This window comes from Martes martes, assembly GCF_963455335.1.
Source record: "Martes martes genome assembly, chromosome: 1".
In the NCBI taxonomy this organism is placed as follows: Eukaryota; Metazoa; Chordata; class Mammalia; order Carnivora; family Mustelidae; genus Martes; species Martes martes.
This window is the reverse complement of record NC_137888.1, coordinates 196522182-196541299: the sequence shown is the minus strand read 5'-3', so window position 1 is coordinate 196541299 and position 19118 is coordinate 196522182. Positions and strand designations below refer to the sequence as shown.

General features: G+C 54.5%; 1 protein-coding gene across 6 annotated transcripts in view; it reads left to right on the top strand.

Moving 5' to 3' along the window:
- Positions 1–1093: 1093 nt before the first annotated feature.
- The window catches only part of TEX264 (testis expressed 264, ER-phagy receptor), a 30800-nt gene continuing 12775 nt past the window's right edge, over positions 1094–19118 (top strand). Inside the window, exons 1-4 of one of the 6 annotated variants that reach the window (XM_080813651.1) lie at positions 1094–1195; positions 2169–2244; positions 4675–4966; positions 14386–14607. In XM_080813651.1, the coding sequence (XP_080669777.1) occupies positions 4709–4966; positions 14386–14607 (480 nt within the window). In that variant the 5' untranslated portion in view covers positions 1094–1195; positions 2169–2244; positions 4675–4708. Of the gene's footprint in view, positions 1989–2168; positions 2245–4674; positions 4967–14385; positions 14608–19118 lie in introns of all 6 variants that reach the window. The other 5 variants (XM_080813650.1, XM_080813654.1, XM_080813655.1 and 2 more) reach the window with 5 other exon arrangements.

Genomic DNA, 19118 nt, shown 5'->3' with positions numbered 1-19118 from the left:
TGAGGACAGGCTTGGCCCCATGGACGAGGGTCATCATTTCCTGCCTGTAGAAGGAACTGTGTGAAGTAGTGGGAAAGGAAGCCAGGATTACGAAGGCCTCTGTGTGCCCCGTCTGCACTTTGCTAATGCAGTAGTGGAGTCCACACGAAGACGATTCCCCTTCTAAATACATGTCCTCTGTGTCAGGAGCACCAAGGTAGCTCTTGGCCTAGCTGGTCTTGCAGCCAAGCTTAGGAGCACAGCTGTCCCGGGTCCTCTCAGGAGGGCAAAGTTAGATCCTTAGGGCTCTAGAAGAGTACTTTGTAGGTCCTCAGAAATATGAGCTGAAGATTCAACCTATGTTTAAGGGGCTTACACTTGACCCGAAAGTTACCTAATATACCTTAAGCTAGACGGGCAGACCAGCCTCACCCAAGAGCCTGGAGGGGGGCGGTTCTTGGTGATCTCCAAGAGGGCAAGGCCTTGGTTTTGTTTACTCAGTATCCCCAGCCTCTAGAACTATCCTTGCAGGGATAAGTAAATGTTGGGTGGATGAATGGGTGGATGAACGACCACTCCTGTGCTCTGGTTGGGGGTGGGGTGAGTGTTGGAGACATGATCGACGTTTGCACTGTTCCAAAGGTTGGATCCATCCATTCGCTTCTTCCCTGAGTCCAAGTTGGGCGTCGATTTCCTCAGTTGTTAAAGGCGGACAAGTGGCCCTGCCTTGCTGAGTTCCCAGGTCTCTCGGGAAGCTTCAGTGAGAGAAAGTGGCAGGACGAAGGGTGGTACAGATACATGCCAGGGGCTGATACTGCTGTGCTGAACTTCCCAAGCCTCTTCAAACGCTCCACTCTGGCGAGGGCTTCCTTGGACCCCAGCCTGGCTCTCCGCTGTGGGCCACCAGGTTTGCCTCCCCCTCCCACTGCTGGGACCAGGTAAGTTTGTGAGAGGCAGGAAGGTGCTCAGTGGGCTCCGCCCCTGACGGCTGGGGGTGTGCGTGTGGTGGGGAGCCACTTGGGCGCCACTCGTTTCCATGGAGACCGGGCGGGGCAGTCCTCCGCCCTCCGGGTCCCGCGCGCACGCGCCCACGGCCACGGCCACGTCCCGCCGCGAGAGGGGGCGGAGCGAACGTGCTCGGCGGGCGCGCGCAGGCTCCGCGACCTAGCCTGGAGCCGCCTTCGCGGATCGGCGTCCGCGGCGTGCGGCCGCTGAGGTGAGGGCCCGGCCGGAGGAGAGACGTCCCGACGGGGCGGTCCCAAGCTCGGTGAGGGCCTGGAACCTCCATCCGTCTGGGCGCGACCTCAGGGGCCCCCGCGTCCCCTCCATGACCCCCGCGGCCCAGGCCGCTCTTTGCATCTTGTCTCGCCCGAAGCTGGCCCCGACCGGTACAGGGGCCCGAACGCGACCTTGGACAAGTCTGCCACCCCGGGTCGCCCCTGCTTCGGCCTCCGGTGCAGGGCACGTCCCGAGGCAGTGAAGCCCGAACGGGGGTTGGGGGTGGGGAACTGAGGCAAGAACCGCACTTTAACTCCGCCCCTGCCCCTGGAGGCCGCCCTCGCCGCGGTGGCTACAAACTTTAGCGTCTCATAAGTTACGGAGGTGTGTGAGGCCCGGTGAGGTTGTGACTGGAAAGAAAGGGGCTGGGTAAATAACCGAGGTGCGGGTAAGCAGGGCTGGAAGCCCAGAGTGGGAGGCGGCGCACCTCGTTCCCGCGCAGGCCCCTCGGAACCCCGGTCTTTCGCTCCCCTCTGGCACCGAAGTTTAAGGGCCCGGCCCGCTTCCGCGGCGCAAGTTAGCAGCTCCAGGAAGTCGGCGCGGGACGAGGACCCAACCCCTCGCCGGAACCCGGCCAGAGGCTACCACTCCCCTGACCCGAGGAGAAACAGAGGCCAGAGGGGGACAGCCTCCCCGATGTCAGCGGCAGGAGCTGTTTCAGAGCCAGGCGCGGTGGCTGGAACCCTCCAGGAAGAGGGCTCTCAAAGAACAGGGGCATGAGCCTGGCCCCAGTAAGAGTTCACGTTATGAGGCCGAGTTTGGCTTCTGATTTCCGTAAGGGGTGTGAGGACGAGGGAGAGGAGCAACCTTGTGAAGAGAGTTATTGTAGAGGTTCTAGTGGGCTTTCCCTGAAAAGGGAACAGTCAAGGCAGGGTGCCCAGCTCAGTGGTGATTTTTCTCTCTGCCCCCAGCACAGGAGCGCTTGGAGCACTCGGTCCCTGCGGCGCTGGATGCCATGAGTTGCTAAAAGTGAGCCTGTCTTTTCAGGTGAGCTTCCCCAGCCCTTCTCCTGCCCTTTCTCTTGAGTATGGGGAAATTCACTTTGCCCCGCCTCCCTCCTGTGCAGACCTAAGCTCCTAGGTGCATTTTCCCTCTCTTCTGGGTAGTGTAGGAGGTGAGAGGAAGAGGGAGGTGGGAACTAAGTTGCCTTAAGGAGAATGGGGAGTGACCTACCTGAGAGGGTAGGTCAAAGTGAGGGATGGTCACTCTTGAGGCAATGGGGAGATCTACCTGCTGAGTGAGAGCTTCCAGCTGAGAGCCTTGGGTTCAGAGATGTCCCAGCATGGATTAGATGCTTGAACTTTTCTGGAAACCCTGTCACCACGGAGGATAAGATAGAAATGGGGCCTAGAGTCAGACTACTTGGGTTCCTATTGCCTGCATTTTGGTCTAGGGCTCTATTTAGTACCTATGTCATCTTGAGCAAGTCTCTTAACCTCCTGATTCATACCTACCTTGTCTTGAGAATTAATAAAGTAGCTGTGTTTCAACATTAGATAGTGCCTGGCCTATAGTAAGTACTCGGTAAAAGATTTATCATCATCGTCACCAAAGAAAACAGGAATGAAACTAACTGGAGGCAAGATGAGTAGGACAGCAAATGCATCAAAAAAAAAAAAAAAAGCACAGCTGTGAGGCAGTTGGGTAAGAAGACTAGTGTGATATACCTCAATTTTATGATATCAGAGATGTAGGAGTTTAGTTTGCCTCTTTGTGAGGCTAACACTGTGTGTACATTGACTCCAAAGACAATTTTTCAGTAAAAATTTTGACACCCAAAACCCATAGGGAACAAATTATTCCACAGAGCTAAGTTTTCCATAGGGCTGAAATGTTGGCCTTCAGTTCTCAAATCTTTTAAATTTTACATGTTAATTTTAAGATTATTTATTTATTTATTTGACATAGATGACAAGTAGGCAGAGAGAGAGGGGGGAGCAGGCTTCCTGTTGAGCAGAGAGCCAGATGCAGGGCTCGATCCCAGGACTCTGGGATCATGACCTGAGCCGAAAGCAGAGGCTTTAACCACTGAGCCACCCAGGTGCTCCTGCATGTTAATTTTAAATACTTGAGGTGAGACTGTTCCTCCAATGGGTCACATGTTTCCCTTCCTCTTTAAACAGTCTTCTCTGTGCTGATTCCCCCCACCCCGGGTGACTCAGGTCAAGCCCTCTGTATAAGAGGGTTAGGCTTGTGGCCCCATGCTTCATGGAGGGCTGAACAGTCTGCCTTGAGTGGCTCACACACCAGCTCTGTTGTGTTCCTGGGCCTCTCTTAGATAGCTTCTCTGCCTTTTTTTTTTTTTCTTCCTTGAAATGAATGTCTTTATTGCTTGTACCATACAGAAAGGAGGAATGAGGAAAGGCCAGTGGGGAGGAGGGACAGTTGTCAGATAAATGACATGAACACAAAAAGGAAAAAAAAAGACCCCCTCACGCCACCTCAGGATGCCTTTCTGTGAACTACCTAGTAGAGGAGGGGGGTGCAGGATCAAAACCACAAAGAATAATTCTGAACACCTGGAGATGCTGGTGGAGAGAAGGAACAGCGCAGCAAGTGGACCCAGCTGTGACTCCCCCCAGGCCAGCACCCCCTTCCACATGGGATGAACTACTTGGGCCAGGGAGTAATTGTTCTTCTTGATGTGTTTCCATTTCTAGCAAACTTTTCTTCCTCCTCGTAGTTTCTAACCTATGGGCTGGCAAAGTGGGATGTAGCTTGTTGGCACCAATGGTTCAAGTCTGGGAAGCACAGTGCTGGACTTTGTTCTGGCTGCTTGGGCTGATTTGATCTGATCTTTCCTTGGTTCTAGTTGGGTGAGGTTGCTGGATAGCAAGATTCCGAGGGCCAGATATGCTTAGCAAAGGAAAGTTTCCTGTGAGAATCTCTTCCTGTGGCACATTTTCCCCCTGGGTTTTTTTTTTCCTTATGTATTCCCTATTTGTTAATAAGTGGTCGTACCCTGGCACTCGCCCATGGCAGTGGTCCTTGAGGCTTGGGGAGGCCAAGAAGGCAGTGTGGCAGTGTTTGGGAAGGAAGAGGTAATGTAGGGAAAAGGCAGGCTGGCTGATGTCTTGCCCATCTTGGGGGAGGTTGTCAGGGCTGGGAGTATGTCCCTGGCTGACTCACTCCTGTGCTTCTCTATGACTCAGTTTCCCCAGGTGTGACCAAGGCTGCCAGCTGACAGGCAGAGCTGTTCTGAGAGCCTCAACAATTGTGATTAAGAAATAAAGAAGCTTGTGGCTACAGTCATCCTTTGTAGCTCTCTTCTAGGTCACTCTGGTGTAAACACCCTGGCCCCTCCCCCTCCTGGGTCAGAACGCACAGCTGAGATTGGGCCAGAAGTGGCTGGCGGGCAAGTGGGCACATTGGTCAGAGCAGGCTACCAGCCTTCTCTCCCTCCTGTCTCCTTTGCAGCTGTCTTGGGGCACAGTGTCGGGGGCACAGAGCCATGTCTGACCTGCTCCTCCTGGGCCTGATTGGGGGCCTGACTCTGCTGCTGCTGCTGACACTGCTGGCCTTTGCCGGGTACTCAGGGCTGCTGGCCAGGGTGGCAGTGAGTGCCGGCTCACCCCCCATCCGCAATGTCACTGTGGCCTACAAGTTCCACATGGGGCCCTACAGCGAGACTGGGCGGCTTTTCACCGAGAGCTGCAGTGTCTCCCCCAAGCTCCGCTCCATCGCTGTCTACTACGACAACCCCCACATGGTAAGGAGCCTCCCGTGCCCTGGCTGGGGTTCTGCCCCATGGATGGACATGGGGCAGGGGTGTTGTAGCTTCCAGGGAAGGGGTGGGAAAATATGTGAGGTGGTCCTACACACCACCTCCTCTCTGAGCTTGAAGCTCCTTCCAGATTTAACCTGGACTCCTGCTCCAGGCATCCTTTCTCCTTGTCCAGGTCTGGTTCTCAGCTCATGGCTACCCATGGACTTCTGACTGCATGGGGCCATACTACTGCTTGTCCCTAGTTTGTGCCGGGGCTTTGGTCCCCTGCCTCTTCTTGCTGTGCCTCCCTCTTTCATCCCCATTTGAGACCAGTACTGTAAGGCCAGGCTGCTCAGATTCTACCCTTTCTTTGGAGTCATACCTTATTGTTTCTGTGCCTTCCCTCTTTCAGCTTTCCTGCTGTGGCTACAACTCCTCAAGGGTTGAGACAGCAGGTCCTGTGCATGGGGCTTAGAATCCTACCTCTTCAGTCATTCTGGTGGCCCCTGCCTCAGTGATATGGCATTTCTTTGGATGTTAAGCTGCATGGTTTGGAGAGGAATGGCCCCTCCCCCTTAGGCTTAAGTGGGAGTCAAGAGCACTGGAGCCTAAGTGGGGTGGGGGGGCAAGTGGAGCCAGGTGAGCTGCCCCGAATGTCTAGGATGCTGGGGTCAGAGATGAGCCCAGCATCACTGGCACCCTGTGGGCGTCTGGCTGTACTTACAGACTGTAGTGAGTCAGGGCTCACCAATGTGGCCTCTTGCCATGCATGGGGTGGTACTGCCTGCAGCTGCATGGGCTGGCAGCTCTACCAGGAGTCCTTCAGCCTTCAGCTCTGAGCCTTGGCAAATGGACCATTGGGAATCCCCAGCTCTGGATTCCTTGCCTGTAGAGCTCAAGTAGGCAAGGCCTACAGCCTACCCACTGTCTGCTACCAAGCCTCATTAGAAACAAGGGTGGGCTGACTCTCTGTGCTGGGTTCTGCTCGACAACTGCACTCCCAAGATGAGCAAACCTGGCCCTGCCCTCAAAGAAGTTCATGTGATTGGCAAGTCAGCACCATACAGATGGGTCTGTCATAGGCACTATACTTGATGCCTGCAGAGCTTTGAGCTTTGGGTTTGGGGAAGGTACCCCAAGTTTGCCTGAGAGGTTCACAGAGGAGGTGGACTGTAGCTGGGACTTCTCCCATGAGTAGAACTTTGCTCCACTGGGAGGGGCCTCCTAACTTAGGGAAGTACGACAGTAAAGGCTTGCAGACATAGGATGACAGGGGAAGTGTGGCCAGTGGACATGCGGTAGGCGAAGAAAGTGGTAGAAAGGTTTGCTGGGCCAGGCATTGTGAGGAAGAGCAGTCTGGGAGGCAAGGGGCAGCACAGTTTGCCTCCTCTGTTTTAGGAATCTAACTGGATGGCAGGTGAAGAAGGGGAGGAGATGAGGCTGGGAGGCCATTGAGGAGATTGGGCTAGGTCCGGGTGAGAGGTGACATTGACCTGGTTGAGGGATGAGTAGACAGTGAGGATTTGAGGTCACTGAGGTCACATGGTTGGGAGACGGCGCTAAGTGGGAGTCAAGAGCACTGGAGCCTAGGTGACACGGGCCAGGAGTGGGGTTTTGGGAAGCTCCTCGACCAGATGTTAGACTCTGACTCCTGCAGAGCTCTATTCTGAAGTCCCTGCCCCTCCTCCCACACCTGGCCCAGTTCGAGCCCTCTGCAAGGCCTCAGTGGGAAGGAGAATAGTCCTTGCAGTTGCCTCATTCCTCAACAGTGTGTCCTATTCCTAAAGCAACACATTGGCTCTTGGGTTGGAAATGCTAATTCCAAGGTAGGAAAGGGCCAAGGTAGCAGTGTACCTTGGGATCAGCACTGGAGGCTGACCCAGGAACAGTGAGATAGAAGAATCTTGACATGGTGTGCTCTTCCCATGGCCTCCTGGCCAGCCACTGCCTACAGGCAGCGCGCCATATAGCCGTATTTGGCAGGGTGGGGGCGGGGGGCAGTTGGTTGGGTGCAGCCTGACTTGGGTGTCAGTCTGGGTGTGGGGGACGCACAGCCTGAGAATACAGCCTCAAGGTTGGCAGTCCTGGGTTCTGATTCTGTTTCATCACTGTCATGCTTTGTGATTTTGAGCATATCACATCATCTCTCTGAGCCTCTATTTCTTCATCTATAGAGCTCTGTTAAGATATCTGCTTCATATGTTGTCTGACAAGAATTAAATTAGGTGATATAGGTGAGGCATTCATCCTACCACCTGGCCTCCAGTAGCTGCTTAACAACAAAAACAAAAAAGGGTGGACAAGACGTTCATGCTAATTAGGTGCACTGAGGCGTTAGGCTGAGCAGTTATGACCCAGGGCTAGACCCTTGGCCTGGCTGTGGACGTCTGGCTGGCTCAGAGGATGAGTGTACAGCTCAGAGTGGTCCCTCTGGTCCTATCCCTCTCAGTCCTGGGTCACTCCAGAAGATAGCTATGTCCCCATTCAGAGCTAGGTCATACCCTGACACCTGGGACAGCTCAGGATGCTTAGTCTCCACCTGCTGTGGGAGGTGGGCAGTATATTCTCTGCCTAGCAGGGATCCTCACAGAGGGTTCAGGGAACCATGGACCCCAGACTTCAGGTGCTCATGGCTATCCCAGACTCTCTGGTCTATAAGGACCTGGGGCCCCAGGGTCCACACTGCTGATGTGATAGAAGAGGACACTGAGGATCAGACAGCAAGAGCTGAGGTATTGATCTCACATAATTCACTCACACTTTTTGCTTTTATTTAACAAATGTTTGAGCACCTAATCTGTGCCACACTGCTGGGCACTGGGGCACTGTGAAGACCAAAGGGCCCAGCCCTCAGGGCTCTCAGTGTAGGGGTATCAGGGGAGTCTGGCTGAGAGACCCCGTCGGGTCCTGGGGAAGCGTAAGAACCCAAGCCTTCTCCCTAGGCTGCTTCCCTAAGCAGTGTCCGGCATGGGGCCCTGCATATTTTGGTTCACAGACAGGATACAGGCTGAGCTGTTGTGTGGCCCATCCCTATACCTTCTCCCTCCCCAGTGAGCACAGTGGGAGCCAGAACCTGCTTCTGTGTGAGTGTAGGGAGCAGTGAGGCTATTTCAGGCTCTGTGAGTGGAGCAGGGAGTGACCAGGTGAGATGTGGCCACCGGCTATTAATGCTGCCCTCCCCCATGAAGTGTGGACTGACAGCTCTCTAGCCACTCGCTGTCCAGGCCTCAGCGCCCGACCTCATCTGGACAGGGAGAGGCTGGTTTCTGAGAAAGGCCTGGCCTCACATGGTCTGGCTGTGGACCCAGGAGTGACACAGGAAAGGGTGGGCACCACCAAGGCAAGGCCCTGGCAATCGCTGTGGGCTCTTTCACATCAGGTGCTGTTCTAGCATACATACCTCATCAGCTCTGTGTCCTGGAGCGTCAGCATATATGTGTAAGTCAACTCTAATCCTGGAGTTCCATATGGAAGAAGTTTCTGGAACTAGTTCTTGTTGGGCAAGAGAAAGGATTCCATTCTCCATCCCTGAGGGCCTTTGGAGAGGGAGGAGGAGGAATGAGGGAACATGTGACAGGAAGTGGACCGACCCTGGTAGTGGCTTATAGGTGTTCTCCTCTTGGGCCCAGCATTCTTGGAGTGCAGCCATTTCCTCTAAGTACCAAGGGAAGGGGTGAGTTCGAGTCAGTCACCGATCTCTGCCTGCGCCGCAATCCCTCCCAGTGTATATGTGTATATGTGCTGCCGAAGCCAGCACCCCAGTGTACATGTGAATGCACACGTGTGCGCACACACATACACACACATCCAGTTCTGTTGTCGTAAAACTGGAAAAGAGTCAAAATTGCTCTGCCCTCAGCCCTGCTACTGATGTGGGGTGTGGGGTCTGTGGCCCCGTCCCTCTGGGAGCCTGGGGTGTTGGAGGGGAGGGAAGCTGGGAGGACCCGAGTGGCTCACTTGATCCTGGCCATCTCTGGCCTGTGATAGCCCTTTCTGGGTCAGCTGCCCACTGTGCCCATGGAGCTGTCCTGTGTGCCATCTTGGCCCTCCACCTTCTTCTCCACCCCTGCTGCTCCCGCCTCCACTGCTGTTTGGGCGTTAAGCAACCTGTCTGCTGCCCTTGTGGGGAGTCTGGTTGAGGCAAGTGGGGCATGGCAGCAAGTTCAGTTTACCTGGCTGAGGCCTAGGAAGGAGTGCTTGCCCCAGGTATGGGGCAGATGAGGGAGCTGGTGGTTCTTGGGTTCTGCCTTTAGTAAACTAGACTGTATTGAAGCTCCTTTTTTCTTCTAGTCCACTGAGAGTCAGCCTGGGACCACCACATCTGCATGGGCTTAGGCTGATAAGAGTGTTGATTTAGGCCTGTGCCACACTTCCTTTCCCCTTTAGAGAGAGAGAGAGAGAGTGTGTGTGTGTGTGTGTGTGTGTGTGTGTGTGTATGGAGTCTCCCCTGCGATCCCTAGAGGCACTGAGACCATATGGGGCCTGGGAAGGAATGAGGGATTGGGATTGCCCAGCGTTGACCCCTCAATAAGGGCAGTGGGAATGAAGGCTATCTGATGTTTCCAGGGGCCCAGACCATTCCCTACCCCAATTACCTGTGATGATTTTTATCCAGATGGAGTCTGGGCTTTTGCTCTGTAGCAGGTTAACTGTGTGGGGGAGCCCTGGAAAGGCACAGCCCTTTCTTCCCAGCAGAGCGGCCTTTGGTAGGGAGGAGGGCTGGGGTTTGGGAGGAGAGGGCTTTGGACTCTTTCTGGGTTTGAATCAAGGCTCTGCTGCTTGTTAGAGTGTGATTCTGAGGGAGTCACTTGGTCTTTCTGAGAATCCCTACCTCAGGGGTTTTGTTTTTCTGGGGACTAAATAATAAGGATAAGACCCAAAACCTGGTGCCCAGTAGATGCTCAGCACTCTTGGCATCCCCTCCCCTGGGCCTCATGCCTCTAGGACTTTGTACTTTTGGGAACCCTGCTTGCCTGCCTCTGGCCTAGCCTCTTGCAGGACGCCTGGGCCATCAGAGGAGCGCAGCATAGGGACACACCATTATGCAGGCTTTGTCTAGTCAGGGCCTGCTTCTCGGGCTCCCACGTGGCTTTGGGTCCTGTGGTGCAGCTCTGGAGCCAGTCTGCCTGTGTTCGAATCCAGACTTCAACACTGCCTTGCCGTGTGGTCCTTTCTGAATAGCTTTGCTGTCTGGGTCTCAGAAACAGTGTGTGTAATGGTAGCTATTGCACAGTGCTGTTTGGATTGAATGAACTGACATGTGGAAGGTAGCAACTGGGGCAGTCAGTGAGCACACTGTCAGGTGCCAGCTGTTGTTAGGATTATGCCTGGGGGTGAAAAGAAAGAAGCCTTGAAAGACTTCTAAGTGAGAGTTCCCAGAAAGCCCCCAGGCCCCCCTTTGGAGGTTGGCATCCTGATTACTCCCCTCCCCCGCAGCCTGAAATACGGGTCCTGTTCTCTGACCCTGCTGTCCATGTCACCCATGTCCTGACTAGTGTGGACCAGCTTTTGCCTTTGGAGACCACCTGCTTGGGGAACTTGGACCTGTGGGGCTTGGTGTATTGACCTGCAGCACCCCGAAGGTTAAATGAACCCACTGTTCACCCTCCAGTAATGAACACCTGTGGCTGCTCTGCTCCCCCTCAGTGAAGGCCAGTGAAGGTCACTGTCCCTACTTGTCCCCTTACCTTGGGTAGCTCTGGGCTGGGTATGCTGGCCAGGGAGGAGTTGAAGCAGCTCGCCGGGCCTGGATCTGCAGGCATCGCAGCTGGACTTCATCAGATGTTGTAGGTTATGAATCGAGGGCTGGCCATTTCTTTTTTTAAGATTTTATTTATTTATTTGACGCAGGGTTGGGGGGGACACACAAGCAAGGGGAGCAGCAGGGAGAGGGAGAGCACAGGAGGAAGCCCAGTCTAGTGGGGCTCGATCCCAGGACCCCAGGATCATGACTGGAGCTGAAGGCAGATACTTAGCTGACTGAGCCACCCAGACGCCCCTAGGGCTGGCCATTTCTACTGAACCCAACATCTGGGTTTGGTCTGGACTGACTGACACCATTTTTCCTTCCTGGATCCTGGAAGATACTAGTCTTGTCCAGTTTCTAGACGCACTGAAGTCTCAGCCAGGCAGGGACTCTCTTTTCACTATGGCCTCACCAACAGCGTCAGCCTGGCACCATGAGACCTCTCTGGAAGGAGCATTGGGGCCAGCTTGTACCCAGAAGCTTTAGGTTCCAAGTAGACTGCCCTCTTCTCACATGCCAGGACTGAAGAGGCCTCACAGCTCTTGTTCTGGGCACAGGTACCTAAAGAAATGACTGATATAGGGAGGAAAGTAAACAAGCAGATGGAACTGGGAGGCCCAGGCTGACTTCCTAGGATCAGGCCCAAATAGAGGCATTGCAATCAACCAAGGTGGGTGGAGTTTCTAGCTATCAGGACACTCCCTTTATCTTCTAGGCCCCTGACCTCAGTGGGCCATTTCTCCTGGAGGTGGGCATGGGCTCTCCAGGGAGCCCAGGGAAGCCTTCCCCTGCTCCTGACCAGCCTTGCCCCTCCCCCGCTGGTCTTAGGGCCTGTTCCATCTCCTTGCCAGTGCCTTGTTCAGGTGCGGAACTCCAGCAGCTCCAGCTGGTACAGGGCTGCTTTGCAGGTGGTGGGCTTCCTGAATAACTTCCTAGGCTGCCCCTTAGCCACTGGCCAGGGCAGAATGGGGCAGGAGGTATCTCACTTGTGGAATTGAGGGTTGCTCATGCAGAAAGGGAGCACCTGAGGCTGACACACCTCCAGGATCTCAGGAGTCCTGTCCCTTATTAGCTTCCTTTTCCTGTGTTGGGAGTTCCTCTTTCAAGGTAGAGGAAGAAGAGCTTAGCTCATGTGCAGGGCCTGTGTGTGCGTGTGCAGGTGTGCGTGTGGTGTTACTGAGATACCCCAAGAAACTTACTGTGTGCACAGGAGTCTGGACCTTTCTGCCTAGAAGCCTGAAGTGGTGGGGAGAGACAGAGGAACCATCAGTTACTGTGTAGCACAAGACATGCTCCTTTGGGTGGGCATTTGGGATCTGAGAGGAAGGGCTGCTTGGCAGGGAGGATTTGAGGAGGAGGGTTGAGCTGAATCTTGAAGGATGGGCAGGAGTTTCCCAGGCAGAAGGGACTCTCGAGTAGGGTGAAGAAGATCATTCCAGGCAGAGGAAGTAGCTTGTGCAAAGGCAGGAAGCATGGGAAGACGTGGCATGTTTGGGGAGCTGCAAATAGTTCCGTGTGGGTGTGTGCGGGGTTGTGGTAGGAGAGGAGGCCGGCAAGGCGGGCTGGGCCAGAGCCTGCATTTGTCCCTCCCTCTGCCACTCAGATGCTCAGTGGACACTTGCCCACCTGGGTTCTGGCCCCTACTGGGGCCTGGGGATGCCAAAAAGAGGGCTAGGCGAGTGTGTGGACAAATCCAGGCACTATTGTATGGACCACTTAAAACAATGTTGAATGCTGGGCTTGAAAGTTTCATCCTAGAGCAGAATTGGGAGCCATTGAAAAGTTATAAGCAGGGTGGTCACAAGTGTTGTGCTTCTTGGGGATCAAGGAGGATGTTGAGCCTGGGAGGTCCATAAAGGCTGCTGAAGTGATCCCCGAAAAGACCCAGGGACTCAATCCCAGGAGGGCCAGAATCAAGTGGCCTTCCATCCATCTAAGTTATATTGAATGTTTCTTTTGTAAGCAATAAGTCGCTGGGGTCAGGATCACGGTGACTGGCATTGCCGCAGACACTTGCCAGGCGCCTCCTGCCTCAAGCCTTGGGTGTGAATGGAGCGGTTGCACCATCTATAGACAAGAGATGGTACTGCATTTGGCTCCAGCACCTCTGCCAGGGTAGGGTGGGAGGAGTGTCAGGCCAGGGATGTGACTGCTACCAGGTAGAGTTGATGGAGCAAGAGTTAACAGCGAAACATGTGTGTTTGGCCGGGGGGCACCCAGCTACCCTGAAAGATTCCCCAGGAGAGCGCTTGAACCTGGAGAATGGGCAGGGAGGAACTACGTGTTGGGAGGTTTGGGTGAATGGTCCAGGGCATGGCTGCAGGCCAGGGGTCACTTATTTGGCCTGTGTCATAGCTGCTAATAACCGACAGCACTTCCAGTACTTGCCGAGCACCGCACCAGGCCAGGCCCTCAGATGAAGTATCTCATTCAATTTGTCAATTCTGCAAGGAACTTGAGCTCCAAGAAACCAGAGGACTTACCCAGAGTTACATGATTCACTATTCACTTTCAGTCCTGTGTGTCTCCAGAAGTTGTGGTCCTGACCACTGCACCATATTGCCTGCCAGTAAAGTCCTGGGCTAGACTTAATGACATAGGATTCAAGGGGGCGGCAAGGGGGCCCTAGCTGCAGAGACCTGGCAGTGACCCCCAGGGACCGCATGGAGGTGAGAACCTCGGGTTGGTGCTTGAATCCCAGGCAAAGTGAGACTCCAAGGACAGAACTAGGCTGGGCTGAGAAACCCCTAGGGTATTGTTGACAGGGCTGGGCGAGAGGGCAGAAGCAAGAACACGTAAAAATGACTTCATGGTGCTGGGAATGTAGGCCAAGAGAAGCAACTGGAGGTAGAGGGAGTTTGAATTTAAGCATCAGTGGGCCCCAGATAGTGGGAGAAAGGGACCTTCAAGTTGGGGGAAATCCAGGATTGACAGCACACGGTCTCTGATGAGTGTCTTCGATTCAGGATTAGATACCCCTGGGGGTATCAGGGCCTGGTGTAGACTCAGGTGGCAGGAGATGAGACAAAGTGGGACCCCTTGATGCCAGAGGAGAGGTGAGTGCTGGGCCTTGCGGGCCTGGGGCGAGGTCTAGGAAGTGTTAGAGACTCACATGGAGCCCCACCCGCTTTGGGTTTATGGGACCCAGGAGAGGGAGGGCAACTAGGGAGGGGAGCAGAGTGCAGTGACATACAGGTACTGGGAGCCCAGGGAGACTTGAAGGGGAACCAACAGTCTCTCTGGCTGAGCCAGGAAGGGACTTGGCAAGTGTGGCAGGGCTTGGGATGGGGCATGGGTTGGAGAGGAGGTCTGGGGGCTCTGGTGATGATGGCTGGCCCAACCTGAGGGACTGGGGAAGAGGATCTCAGTTTCGTCAGCAACCCAGAGTTTAGTGTGGTCCCGCTTCCGGACAAGTGACCCTCCATAGCACAGGGCCTGGCATATTTGGTAGAGGCATAAATGAAGGGCTGGATGAATCCTGCAGCAGGATGCCAGAGGCTAGGGCCACGGATAAGCTCTAGAAGGAAAATATTCTTCTCCATCATGGTATCTGGTGCTGTGGCATGTTGGAGCTCATGGTTCTGCCGGACCTGAGCTGGCCCAAAACCCAGGTAGCAAGAGTTCTGAGAGCCTCCTTCCTTTGACCAACACTGACACCCCTGTTCTTCCTCTCCAGATACCCCCTGAGAAGTGCCGCTGTGCAGTGGGCAGCATTCTGAGTGAGGGTGAGGAGTCTCCCTCCCCTGAGCTCATCCAGCTCTACCAGAAGTTTGGCTTCAATGTGTTCTCCTTCCCGGCACCCAGCCATGTGGTGACAGCCACCTTCCCCTACACCTCCAGCCTGTCCATCTGGCTGGCTACCCGCCGTGTCCATCCTGCCCTGGATGCCTACATCAAGGTGAGAGACAGGCCCAGTGTATGTGTGTGTTGGGGGATAGCCAGTCCTTCAGCTGGGAGATGGAGAGGACTGCCCAGTCTGGGAGGAAAAGCTGCCTTCGGGAAGGCAGCACCCTGGGACCCCCATGGAGCAGGCACCTATGGAGCTAGGAAGACGGGCAGTTGCTGCTGGCATCTATCCCAAATTCCAGAGACTTGTGGGTGCCAGAGCATCTACTAGGAGCATAGGGAGCTTGTTCACAAACATAGCCTGGTCAGTTCGGCTCTGGCTTGGACCAGAGACATTAGGTCTCAGGCCCCGCTCCAGGCTCAGATGGATGGACAGGTCCACCCTGACCCTTTCCTGCTTGAGGCCCACAGAGCAAGAGCCCTGAGGCTTCCTGTGGGTGGCAGGCCCCAGGTCTTCATGTGTTGCCCTGGGCCTGGCTGCTGGATGGGCTTGTGCACCTGCTCCCTGAGCACAGGGCTGGGGCAGCAGCAGCCCCTATACCCTTTGGTTCCTGATCTGGTCAGGGGTCTCTGTGTCCACAGAGATTTTTTTTTTAAAGATTTTATTTTTATTTATTTGACAGACAGATCACAAGTAGGCAGAGAGGCAGGCAGAGAGAGAGGAGGAAGCAGGCTCCCCACCGAGCAAAGAGCCCGATGCGGGGCTCGATCCCAGGACCCCAGGACCATGACCCAAGCCGAAGGCAGAGGCTTCAACCCACTGAGCCACCCAGGCGCCCCATCCACAGAGATTTTTAAAAAAATTTCCCTGTTGCACATCCCTCCTTCTCCAGAACATTTTGTAAACTTGGGTACTTGGGAATGACCCATTTGGGCTTGAAAGCAATTGTTTATTCATCCATTCAACTTGAGTTTATTGAACGTCTATGTGCCACGTTCTGTGCTGGACACAGTGTGAAATGTTGGTGTATGAAATACACATTTATAGCAAATGGTTAGAGACAGGTAATAAATGTCAGATAAGAGGCACCTGGCTGGCTCAGTCGGTGGAACATACAACTGTTGATCTGATGTGAGTCCAAGCCCTACACTGGGTGTAGAGTTAACTTAAAAATAAAATCTTTTAAAAATATGTAAAAATAAGAAAATAAAAATAAAATAAAAATATATAAAAATAAAATCTTTTTTTAAAATGTCAGACAAAAATGAGATACATGCTAGAAAAGAATGGTAAGGAAGGGCAGGGCACCAACTTGGATACAGTGGTCAGGGACAGCCTCTCAGAGGATGTAACCTCTCAGGTGGAACCCTGAAAGAGCCCTTGGAGAAGGGGGTAAGAAGATTCCAGGCAGAGCAGAGTGGGAGCAAGATGGTGGGAAGTCACTGCAGCGTTCCAGCCTGGAAAGTAACACGTGATCTGAGCCTCTTAGCCACACATGTACAAGACAGGTGCTCTCATCCTGCCCAGGGTGGGCCTGGATCCCGGATCCATGGGGCCAGTGGAGGTGCTTATGGGGCTGTCAGGATTTCCACATGAATGGTGGTGGCTTGAACTGGGGCCGTGGCTGTAGAGATGCCAAAGAAGTGGAAATTTACCGTCTATTTTGAAGGTAGAACTGGTGGACTGATGCATGGATTGGATTGGATCGGACTGTGGAGGGGCTGGGAGGGCAACCAGCTCTGGAGACTGTGTAGTGTGGAGCTGCCTGAGAAAAAAACAGGAGAAGAAAGGTGGAATTTCAATTTGGTGGATTCAAAGGAAACTGAGGGCTCTCCAGAGCAGCCTGAGGGAGGGTCCTTGGTGATGGAATGGGAGCTCAGACAAGTCTTGGTTAAGGAGGCGAAAAATCTGGTGTCAGGGCTGGGGAATGAATAAATGGGTCACCAGCTGTGGCCTTGGTGGTCAAGGACAGGAAGAGAAGAAACAGGACAGCTGTCGCTGTGGTAGGGCAGAGGCACGGGGAGAATAGAGGTGGAGTTCCTTTGTGAGCTGGACGGTGGCAGCCAGAAGGGTGCTGGGAAGGAGGTGCTTGCCTGGGGGTGAGTTGGGCTGGAGGCTGAGGGCTGGGTGACGCAGGAGGTGGGGTCGCTGGCTGGTGGTAAGGGCAGGAAGGCAGACATTGGCGCCAGAGGCCCATTCAGCGTGCGTCCTAAGGGGGCCTCAACCATTTCACCCAAGAAAGGCTACTGGGCAGTGTCTCCAGTCCTGTTACTGCCGTCTTCAACCTCAGGGTTGGAGGAACCCCCCTGGGAAGAGACTTGCTGGGTTCCAGACCTCAGAACAGGACATGTGGCATGTGTTGTGGTGGTGAGCAACTCAGCCACCAAAGCCTTTTCCTGGCTTCAGGGGTTTATTTTTAGACACCTTTGTCCAAATTTCCCGGCCCCTGACAGCTTCACAAGTTGCCTGGTTTTGACGTCACCTCTTTGATGAAAGCCCTTCCTCCTTCCTCCTCCTCCCGTGGGAGCCTGTCAGCTGTGCTCTGGGCTTGATTCTCCTGGGGTGGGGACTGGAGCAGGGGGCTACCATTCTCTTTCCTGCCTTTGATGAGGAAGCCATGGTACAAGAGAGCAAGGGGCTTCTCCAGAGATGTCCATCAGGCACACTGCTGTGGGCTTGGCCACCAGCTGGGAGAGTGAGAGAGATGCCAGGCTGCCCACAGCAGAGGCATGGCCCAAGGTGCTCTGATGGCTTCTGGAGGCAGAGGTCATCTCTGACCCTGTGTTTAGCTTGATCTTATGTTCTGGGGAGCTTACCACGTGAAATGAAGGGGCTGAGCCTGCAGTGGACGGGGGGTGGCCCTGTGGGGTGGCCCTGTGCCTCTCTCAGCCTGGGAAACAGAGAAAAGAGAACATAAAGCTCTCTCCCACACCTGCCCTCTTCCCCACTGCCCTGGGACCAGAGGAAGGACGCTGCTAATGAGACCGTAGGCTCTTCTGACTCTCCCAGCTCTGACAGCTGGCTGCCTTTAAGTGTGCGCGCATGCGTGCGTGTGCGTACCCTTCTTTTTCCTCCACCTCTCTGTCTTCTCTCTGGATCTGAGGCTGGGTCTGCTGTGGAGGTGTTTCAAATGGAATGACGGCAGCCATCTGCTTTCTGTCTCAGGAGGCGTGAGGGGTAGGGGAGGCCAGTAGCCCCGCTACCAGAAGGATAGGAGAGGGCTTGGCAGGCTGCCGCAGGGGGCAGGGGTGAAAGGTCTCAGAGCTTTGGGTGGGGGAGGTGGAGAGCAGCTGCTGTCTTGGCAGTTGCAGACATGCCTGAGACTGGGGAAGGATTGACCTCATGAGACAGAAAGGTCCTGGGGGTCACTGTAAGGAACCCAAAGAGGAACATTTGTCAAGTTTCTGTGGGGATTCTAGAATGATGTATAGATCCCAGCTTTGTAATGTGTGTTGCAGCTCTGACTCTCTGTCCAGCCCTCCCCAGCTTGGCAGCCTGGCCAGCTGAGCTGGAAGGGCTAAAACTCTGCCTTTCTTCACATAAACCACTGGGTGGCTCCAGGCAAAACCATCTGGGACAGTGTCTGTGTGAGGGGATGCCTGGGTACCATGTGACTATCATTTTATGTGGGAGATGCCCCAACTTTGTCAGGCTGCTCCACCAGAGTCCAAAGAGGTGGCGTCCTTGAGCAGGAGATCACCCCCTGAGCCCCAGGAAGTGGGGTCTGCTGGCAGCTGCAGGAGGGAACTGAGCTTCCTTGAAATTGTAGGAAACAGGACCCAGGCAGGTGTCAGCCCAGAGCAATAGGCAAAGGCCCCAGAATTCACTGTAGGATAGAACCAGTCTTAATGAGTGTCCAGGGAAGACTTGGGGCACCTGGAGCAGACCAGGAGAGAGAGGTCCGGGGATCCCTTGTGCGTGAGAGGCCCCCGAGCTCAGTTCCTGCCCCACAGCTCTCTATAGCAGTTGGTGGGAGGTCATTGAGAGTGTTAGACTGCCCAGCCAAGACCCCGTACCCGACTTCCACTCAACAGGATCCCTAATCTTCATAAATCCCCTGCCCCAGGGTCTGTGCTTTCCAGGAGTTCTCAAGGGAGGGTCCTTGTAGTGGTTGGATATCTTCTCCTGAGTTTAGGGAGACACAGGGCATTGCCCATGTGGAAGCTGGTTAGCTGGGAAGTGCAGGCAGGTGGGGTCAGACATAGGCTCTTCCTGCACAGAATGGTAGAGAAGCTGGGGGAAGTAGGGTCCGGGTGGATATAGTGAGCTGGTTGGTTTGGGGTAGTCTTGGTGGTAAAGTTCTGGGACAGCTGGGATGGTGAGGTTGTCTCACTAGGGGGTTTAAAATGGGCAAGAATCCTAGCTCAGAGTTCTCAGACCTCTCTGGGGCAGGAGCCTGGGGCTGTGCTAAGGGGTCCCCGTGGCTTGGCCGCCAGGTGTTAGGGCTTGTACTTGTACCCATGCTTGCTTCAGCTGGAGTAGCTCTGGCTCACAAGGTCGTGAGCTTTTTGGAGGAGGACATCTGGGATTTAAGTGGTTTGAAACCTCTGTCCTCAGAGAGGTACGCAGCTGGACAGACGCCCCTCCGCGCCTGGCCTGCTGCACGTCTGTTGCGGGTCTTA